Here is a 10,248-nt window from a genome sequence, read left to right as displayed (position 1 = left end):
ATCATTTCTTATTCACATATACTTTGAAAATACTGTAATGTTTCCAGTGTTCCAGTTTTCTCTTTTTGTTTATTAATTTCCTTTATATTAAAGTATACTTAGCAAATCTTCAAACACAATAGCATGTGGAGTTAGACGTACAATGTATGACAGCACCAGTACAGTCCAACAACAAATACACATTCAAAATAAAAAAAAAAAACAGAACCATAATTAAATAATAGCCATTTCAATTCACTTGAATCAATCAACCATATTGCAATAAATTTCTAGATGGTATACCAGGGGACTTTATATTTTTATTATCAAGTTAAAATAAAATTGATTACATTACTGCTTCTGTATGAAGCATATTATTTAATGCGGGGTGGTATGGCATTACTTTAGATGTCCCTCCTATTTGGAACAAGACATAATGTTACAGAACAGTGAGCTATGTTGCTTTAAAACTCACAAACGACTAGCCGTTCTACATTGCATTGCTTATCATTCCATGTTCCAGTAGTATACATCTCTACACATTCCTCAACGTTGTGTTCATTGTTTGGTTCTCCTTTATTCCAGTTTGTATACCTTACTGGCTGACGATTTAGATACACAAATCTGTTTTTGCTCCATTCTGCTATGACTCCAATCCATGCCCCTTTCTTGTAAAGGTTCACAATGTCCTGCAAGGCTTTGTTTTGAACAGCTGTGTCTGGAGTGGCAAGTTGTCCACCTGCATTTGCACATTCAGTCCTTGCATTCTGAAAGGTCACCAATTTTCCTCCAGTGAAAAATGTCTTCTCTTCAGCCTTCCCACAACCTAATAATTGCAAAACTGAAAAGACACAAAATATAGATTAACACTAATGCAGATGATAATTAGGTATATCTCTTCTTTTAAAATAAAAAAATTAACTTAAGTTTGGACATGTTCTGTGTTGGAGAGGACTACAATAAGCTGTCTGGTATGAGTATGTAAATTTACAAAGTGCAGGCAGTGAGCTGCAAAAATAAAAAAAATGTAGGCACTGAGACCATGGGATGCCATGTTAGTGAAACAGAAGCGATAATAATGTGGCAGGAGATGTGAGCTGTTAATTGTATTCTCACCACTGAATGATGGAGTGCAGTTCAGGGCATCTACTAGACACCTGCTGCACTTGGGCATTGTTTACAATATTCAATTGTAGCGTAAGGTAACTGCAGTGCCGGCCTATTACCTCAGTATGATCACAGGTAGCAGCTGTCCTCAATGTCATTACTGTGGTCTCTGTAGCATTTCCTGTTTCTGTGGCTGAAGTTTTGACCACCAGATGTGAATTGCCTGCTCTTTGGGAGATTCAGTGGCCTGTTCAATGGTTGGAATTGAACCTTGTTCCCTTTTTCGACTTTCTTGAGACAGCAACATCTTCTCTAAGTCTTGCCAAGTTTCATTGTAACAGTTTATCTTTATAGATCAGCATTTCCCAAAAATGTAATTAGGAGTATAATAAAATTATTTTAAGTAGCAAGACATGTTACATTTTAGTTCCTAGTAGTTTATTTGTTTGTTTTCTGGTGCAGAGCACTGATCTCCATGGACCTTTTCCAGACACAGCCTGGGAGCGGTGTCTGGTTGCTCAGTGTCACACAGTTCGACTCTCTTCGCAAATTATATTTGTTATTCTTCTTGTACGTTTTTTCTGTCTCTGATTTAAAAAGTGTTTTTAAAGGTGAAAATGTTTTATTTTGTTATATAGTCTCTCAATGTACAGCAAAACATTTCCCTTGCCTCATGTGTGATTTATTTTTTCCTTAAATATCAACTTTGTTACAATGCCAAAGTAAGCATGATTTAATTAGTATTTACATAAACAGGGAAACCTTTTTATTTCCTTTCCTTTTTTCCTTCTTTTTGAGATCTCATGGATTAAAATATACAGTTTTGCAAAGCACATTATCAAACTACAGATTATATTTATGTGGTTGAAGTAAGGACAATGTGAAGGAACCGTGTAACAACTTGGACATGCAGAAAGTGAGATGTGGTGTGAGAAGACTTCCTGCTGAATGGAACAGTGGAGTGATGTAGCAAGAACAGAAACATAAGGTAAATCACAATGAGGGCAGGGGTGAGCAGAGTACAGGAGGGGAGATGAAGGCAGACGAGAGGAAAGGAAAGATGTAGTTACTTCATTGGCTACAGTATGTCTGCCAGGACTGTAGGGAAAATCAGACCTCAATATTTGGAAGAGAGTCTGAACTTAACTAGTGATAATATCAAGTGTTACTGGGAAAAAACTAGATCAAGACAGCTCTGGTAGGAGTACAGCAGATTTTATAGAGATGGGTGGTACTCCGAACTGAGGCAGAATGCATATAGAATTGTGCAGAGGGAGAAGAGTCAGAAGAGAGTAAGTGATGTCATCAGAATTAGCGATGACCTCACAAAACCCTGGCAGTAAACAGCAGGTGCGTGTGTAATGGAGAAATAATTTAGATGATGAAGAAACAAATTGTAAAGTAAGGGACCAAAAACAGAACAGTGCTGGCACAAGTTACAGGAGATATTGTGATGATAAGAGTGTATTAGGGAGACACAGAGGCTCAAAAGGAAGGGATGAATATTACAGTAGCAGGGGCGGGAAGACAATGTTGATACAATTTACACTTATTTGCTTGGATCACCTGAGCTTGCATCACACCTACCTAAATATTACAGCTCAGGGTAGCAGTTCTTCATGTTTCCTGGCTCATTTCACTTTGTAATAAAATTGTAATACTATATATTACTGAGTTATGGGTGATCTGTGAACAATGGTCTTCAGTGAGAGAAAGAAAGAGACAGAGATTATATTACCCAGCAGAGATCTCTCCTTCTGTTTCCCTCTCAGATAAAACAACCTGAGAGAGAGAGAATAATAAAGTAAGGGCATGTGGGGGCAAAGTCTTTCACGAGGAAGTACAAGAGGTTTAGATTCATGAGACAAAACACTTTACCCATGAGAAAAAACACTTTTTAGTTGTGTGGCTCTGTAAAGTTGCAAGCTTAAGTATATACATTCTGAGAATATGAACACTTAGGCTGTCATTTAGTAGGTGAGACTGAGCCTATGTGAAGGAAGCTCCAGTGACTTAAGGAAATGTAATGAATATGAGCAACTGGAGCAAGCTCTGAGCGTCCTTACACAAAACACAAGGCGTAACAAACCCTTCCCTCTACTCAGTCTCCTACAGATTGCTAAGGGGTGATCTATGACTGGCATAAAAAGGCATCCGCAAGCCTCACACTTATGAATCTCCTGCATATTCTTAAGTCAAACATTACCACAAATACAAGGTCTAAGGACCTGCATTTTGTCTGTGATTTAAACAGAATACGCTGAAGAGACAGATATGTGTCCCAAAGGAAGTCCCCTTCCTATGGAACAGGCTTCCCATACATGTGAAGCAGAATTTGTCGATAACCCAGTTTTAGTACAACCTACATCAGTGGAAGGGGAACAGGAAATGTACACCAAGCCCAGCACCCATGTCCCTTATGGACAGAGGTAGCTTATAAATGCCTGTCCCTCAGTGTCCTATTTGGATACAGAATGTCTCTTTTCTTTCCGGAAAACTTGCCTTGGCTTAGAAGGGCCTCCTGTGTTGTTAACTTAGTAACAATCTATGAATATAGACAGAATTTCAGATGTACTTACATTAATGGAGGCATATATGTGGATTTTTCAGTGGGAAAGGAAAGAATAAATAGAAAATATGTGGATACAGACAGCCAAACACACATGGCAGAAGAGACTTAGTCAGCTCTGTGTTTTCATCCTTTATTTGAAATAAAAAAGACCAAAACAGGTTGATTGGAGGTTTAAAATAACACTATAGTGTAGAAGAAGGCTTTTGGATCCTAAATCTGAGTTTTTGGAAGTTTTTGTCTCACTTGGGTTTTGTTATTCAACATTCTTTATTTGCAGCTTTGAAGAAGGTTGCATAAAGGAAAATAAGGTGTTGCCACTCAAGAACATTATAGAGGATTTAAAAAATAAAAGTAACCCTTGAAACCTTATCAACCCTTTTGCAGAGCTCTGCATTGGATATCACTTATATTAAGAATATCACCACAAAATCCCAAATCATGAGCCTCAGCTGAACCATCTTTAGTCCTTTAATTCTGCACGCAGAAGGAATTTACATAGAAGCATGATTTACAGAAGTAACCTCCAAGCAACTTCAACCAGATTAGATGATATGGAAATACAGCAAAAAAAAAAAAAAAAACCAATATGAACCTATATAAAAATACTTATAGAACATACAGAAAAAGTAACCCAAAAGCATTTAATACCTGCTGAGTTGAAAAATATTACCAGGCTGCAAATTGTCTCTGTGATAGAACATGCAAACAGAATACCCCTTGAATGCCAAACAGTAGGTACTCCAGACACTTTATTCTCAAATGCTTAAACTATACTGATAAGGAGACTATCATGCTAAAAGTAAAGATGCAGGGGGATGAATTCAAAATGGGGAGGGGGGGGGCTGCAGTGAGACTCGTACCATGCTAATTTACATACCGTTTCTAAAAAGAAAGGCTCTGACCTCATACTTCGGACTTTGTAAAGAAAAAGGCTGCACTGTACAATTTAAACTTCCAGCAAATCTAATTTATTGTAAATGGTAATCAGATTCATAAATTTCCCTCAGTAGATGAAACATGAAAATGTATAGCAGCTAAGCCAGTTTTGAAGGAAAGTGCTCTCTGAGACCTTAACAAATATAGGGACTATTATAAATTGCTTGGAGCATTATTAGAAAAAGAGTGAAAGACCAATGACTCCATCCCATCAAAGGTAGCAGTGCCTCTGAAAGGAAAGGTGAGAAAAGCAACATATAAGCATGTGCAGACATCCCGTATCAAATATGCACAAGAAGAGTATATCCAATCAAATAGAATGGAGGCAACAAATTGGTACGTCCCACTGTCCACTCTGCCCCGTTCAGATAAGGAGGACTGTCAGACAGATCTAGACTTCCAAGGCCCAGAAACTGAGCTCACACAAAGGAAATCTGTCAACGCATCATGGAGCAAACCTACAAATGTCAGATTTAGTACCCCCAGTGGGAACAACTGAAGTGACTTTGTGGCCAAATCATGAGGGACATTGAATATGTGGTACTCTAAACGTATTTATATGGAGTCATGCAACCTTTGAAAGCTGTGGATTCCGGTAATCTTTATTTTCTCTCATTTTTTTAAATATACAAATAAACACAGTGAGGATATTGAGAACTAGCTCAATACAAGTCATTAACCTGGATGAATGGCTTTGGATTAGAGACCAGCTACTCCCTAAATATAAATATGTGGCTATAAATGTAAAATATATTTGCCTGTGAAGGTCTAACAGGTACTTAAAAGGTGGCATAAAAATGTAATGTAAAGGATTTATTTAACTTTGTAGGAAGTCTAATGCCCAGACTATCCTGAACTTAAGTTGGTGGCACCCCACCTTGAAATCATGGGAATGGGCAAAAGTGACACAGGGTCAAAAGTCATAAGTTATGTTTCTACATAGGGAGAGTGGTAAGAATCAGGTATTGGGAAACCCAAGGGAACCCTTAGGAAAGAGAACTTTTGAAAGTGGCCTTGTCCACAACAAGGTAATTCATACTGCTATACAACAGGGATCAAAGCATTGATAGAATGTCCAAGGGTAAGAATTACAGATGACCAGTGTTGGGTACCAAACAACTCTTGTATTCAGCTCAGGAATAGCAGCTAAATGAAGCCAATATGGCAAAAGAGTCATCTGTTTGGAGTATAACACTAAATGTACAATGTTATCTTAACTCCTTACAATAGAAGGGCAATATTTAACTAAAGTAAGGCACACTCAGTTTGCTTACAACAGGTAAACGAAAAATGTGGCTTTTGGAAATTATGGAGTGGGTGGTGCTTCACTAGTTGTAGTGGCTCAGCAAACAGGGGTGTAACAACTCTTATACATAAAGTTTTGGGGTGCACTAAACTGGAGGCACCTCAGCAGCTGGGGATAGCAGCCTTGCATTAAACAAAAAAGTATGAACATGGCCTGGAAACACTTCAAAATTAGTTATTTATTCACAAATAAAATAAGTGCTTTCGTACAGGATAGTACCTGTACTTCTTCAAACAAGACAAGACAAAACTCAGTGCAAGACCTTATATACACTCTCCTGGAATGTAAATCTAATAAGCTCTATCACATGGTCAATTAAACTATAATTACATTAAATAAAATAGCTAGCTTGGAAAGTTGTTGTGTCTTTTGGCTTTTCCCAGTTAAGGGTCGCCACAGCGGAATGCCGGTCCGCTAATGATTGGTAGTTGATTTTTACGTGCTGAGTTGCCAGCCCTGATGCACAACCTTCAACGAAGGTACGCCCATTCATGCATGTCTCCACACAGAAGACTCTCTAGCTGAGAATCTAACCGGACAGCGTCTTACTGTGAGGCGACAATGCTACCGCAGCACCACCACCGCTAGCTTGGAATAATATAAGAAAATCATTAGAAAAATATATTGAAAAAATACATTTCAAAATGCCTCAGAAGTGTACATTAGAAGTATATTGGAAAAGTAGCCACTAACACCTGGTAAAATGCTAAATAACACGTATAAAACTGAAAAATGAATAAATATTAATAAATTAGATGAGAAATGCATAAAAATGGATAAAAATTACTGTTAAACATTCTTATGCACCATAAGGATGTTAAAAATGTTAAAAATTCATCTATTTGAACATAAATACCTTGTAAAAATGATAACATAGATGGATGCACAAAATAAACAATTTAAACTATCTGAAATTCTGGAAAAAAAAAAATATATATATATATATCAATTAAGGAAAATGAAGGCCTTTATCTTATAAGGCTCCTCAGTTTAAGTATGCAAGCTATGGAGCACATTTCATTAATCCCTGGGTACCTAAATGCATCACATCTTAGCTGCCACAACAATTTACATTTCTCGAATCTCAGAGAGGTAGGACCACCTCTAATATTTGTGTCAACTGTATCAATACCTCTGAATTCAAAAACATGTTCTGGTGAATTGATAATGTGTTTAGCCAATGCATTCTCCATCCTTTTGTTCCTGATAGCATAAAGGTGTTCGTACATTCTGTCTCTTTGTCTTCTGTCAGATTTTCCTATGTAAAAGACAGGACACATTTTGCACTGGGCCAAGTATATAATGCTACAAGTGTTGCAGTTGTATCAGAACATATTCTAATTCCTTTCTGCATTATCCTAGCTATCATCCTGACCACCAAAAGAAGTCAGTGGTCAAAGGACAGCTAGTTAGAGCAGCCAGAATGGTATCCAAGTATCATGACTTTTTAAGTGAATGCCAGTTCCTAAAAGAGATGTTTCTTAAGCGTGGTTACCCAGAGCCCGTATTAGAGGACATCCTAAAAGGAGATCACATCTAAGAGAGCAACAGGGTTTTATAAAGCCATTTTAAATTATTCCATACTTGTGAATGGGAATGACCATAGCTCTTTCAGTCTACATAATAATATACTCACTATGCATTCCTCTGTAGATCCAGTTACGGATTTTTCCATAACATTTGTGACCCCATTTAGTAATGAAGCATACATTATTAAATGCATAATACACAAGAATTGGGACTTAATAGTAGCTGATACAAACTTAAGAGTTAGTTTACCAAGTAAACCTAGGATCATATTCAAGAAGGGTATTAATCTAAAAGACATATTGGAGCAGAAGAGAATAGACAATCTTAGGATAAAAGGAATGTTCAAATGTGAAAACTGCCCCTACTGTAAACATGTGAGCACATGACTCTCTTTTGAAATCAGGAATATGAGATTTTCATGCAAGGGTAGATACAATTGCAACACTCACCTTTATGCTATCAGGAAAAAAAGATGGAGAATGCATTGGCTAAACACATTATCAATTCACTAGAACACGTTTTTGAATTCAGTTATTGATACAGTTGACACAAATATTAGAGGTGGTCCTACCTCTCTGAGATTGGAGAAATGTAAATTGTTGTGGCAGCTAAGATGTGAAGCATTTAGGCACCCAGGGATTAATGAAATGTGCTCCATAGCTTGCATACTTAAACTGAGGAGCCTTATACGATAAAGGCCTTCATTTTCCTTGGTACACACACACACACACACACACACACACACACACACACACACACACATATATATATATATATATATATATATATATATATATATATATATATATATATATATGGCAGGGGTGTCATTACTAACTCTGGTGACTGTTGGAGTGGCAGGGAGGGATATAGTGTGACAGTAGGTCATTAGTAACTCTGGTGTGATGGAGTGGTAGGAGGGATATAGTGTGGCCATGTGTCATTAGTAACTCTGGTTGCTGATGGAGTGGTAGGAGGGATATAGTGTGGTAGGGTGTCATTAGTAACTCTGGGGACTGTTGGAGTGGCAGGGAGGGATATAGTGTGGCAATGTGTCATTAGTAACTCTGGTGTCTGATGGAGTGGTAGGAGGGATATAGTGTGGCAAGGTATCATTAGTAACTCTGGTGGATGCTGGAGTGGCAGGGAGGGATATAGTGTGGCAGTGTGTCATTAGTAACTCTGGTGACTGTTGCAGTGTCAGGGAGGGATATAGTGTCACAGGGTGTCAGTAACGCTGGTGACTGATGGAGTGGTAGGAGGGATATAGTGTGGCAGGGTGTCATTAGCAACTCTGGTGGTGGTTGAAGTGGCAGGGAGGGATATAGTGTGGCAGGGTGTCAGTAACTCTGATTGCTGTTGGAGTAGCAGGGAGGGATACAGTGTGGCAGGGTGTCATTAGTAACTCTGGTGACTGATGGAGGGGCAGGGGGGATATAGTGTGTCAGGGTGTCATTAGTAACTCTGGTGACTGATGGAGTGGTAGGAGGTATATAGTGTGGCAGAGTGTCATTAGCAACTCTGGTGGCAGATGAAGTGGCAAGGAGGGATATAGTGTGGCAGGGTGTCAGTAACTCTGGTGACTGTTGGAGTGCCAGGGAGGGCTATAGTGTGGCAGGGTGTCATTAGTAATTCTGGTGGCTGATGGAGTGGCAGGGAGGGATATAGTGAGGCAGTGTGTCATTAGTAACTCTAGTGGCTGATGGAGTGGCAGGGAGGGATATAGTGAGGAGGTGTGTCATTACTAACTCTGGTGGCTGTTGGAGTGGCAAGGAGGGATATAGTGTGGCAGGGTGTCATTAATAACTAAGGTGGCTGTTGGAGTGGCAGGGAGGGATATAGTGTAGCAGGGTGTCATTAGTAACTCTGGTGGCTGTTGGAGTGGCAGGGAGGGATTTAGTGTGGCAAGGTGTCATTAATAACTAAGGTGGCTGTTGGAGTGGCAGGGAGGGATATAGTGTGGCAAGGTGACATTAGTAACTCTGGTGGCGGCTGGAGTGGCAGGGAGGGATATAGTGTGGCAGGGTGTCATTAGTAACTCTGGTGGCTGTTGGAGTGGCAGGGAGGGATTTAGTGTGGCAAGGTGTCATTAATAACTCTGGTGGCTGTTGGAGTGGCAGGGAGGGATATAGTGTGGCAGGGTGTCATTAGTAACTCTGGTGTCTGATGGAGGGGCAGGGGGGATATAGTGTGTCAAGGTGTCATTAGTAACTCTGGTGACTGATGGAGTGGTAGGATGGATATAGTGTGGCAGGGTGTCATTAGTAACTCTGATGGCTGTTGGAGTGGCAGGGGGGGATATAGTCTGGCAAGGTATCATTAGTAACTCTGATGGCTGATGGAGTGGTCGGGAGGTATATAGTGTGGCAGTGTGTCCTTAGTAACTCTGATAGCTGATGGAGTGACAGGGAGGGATATAGTGTGGCAGTGTGTCATTAGTAACTCTGGTGGCTGTTGGAGTGGCAAGGAGGGATATAGTGTGGCATGGTGTCATTAATAACTCTGGTGGCTGATGTAGTGGCAGGGAGGGATATAGTGAAGCAGGGTGTCTTTAGTAACTCTGGTGGCTGATGGAGTGGCAGGGAGACCTATAGTGTGGCAGTGTGTCATTAGTAACTCTGGTGGCTGTTGGAGTGGCAAGGAGGGATATAGTGTGGCAGGGTGTCATTAATAACTCTGGTGGCTGATGTAGTGGCAGGGAGGGATATAGTGAGGCAGGGTGTTTTTAGTAACTCTGGTGGCTGATGGAGTGGCAGGGAGGGATATAGTGAGGCAGTGTGTCATTAGTAACTCTGGTGGCTGATGGAGTGGCAGGGAG

The 10,248-nt window shown here is 39.7% G+C and overlaps 1 protein-coding gene across 2 annotated transcripts in view; it reads right to left on the bottom strand.

Annotated features, from left to right (window-relative positions):
• Positions 1-279: 279 nt before the first annotated feature.
• LOC122788905 (pulmonary surfactant-associated protein D-like) overlaps positions 280-10,248 on the bottom strand; it is a 426,773-nt gene continuing 416,804 nt past the window's right edge. For both annotated transcript variants that reach the window (XM_044055931.1, XM_044055932.1), the window contains exon 4: positions 280-820. In XM_044055931.1, coding sequence (XP_043911866.1) covers positions 444-820 — 377 coding nt within the window. In that variant the 3' untranslated portion in view covers positions 280-443. The remainder of the gene's footprint in view (positions 821-10,248) is intronic.

Source organism: Protopterus annectens, chromosome 14.part0, assembly GCF_019279795.1.
Source record: "Protopterus annectens isolate FY-2018-M chromosome 14.part0, PAN1.0, whole genome shotgun sequence".
Classification (NCBI taxonomy): domain Eukaryota; kingdom Metazoa; phylum Chordata; order Ceratodontiformes; family Protopteridae; genus Protopterus; species Protopterus annectens.
Note: the sequence above shows the minus strand (reverse complement) of the source record. Positions and strands in the feature narration are given on the sequence as shown.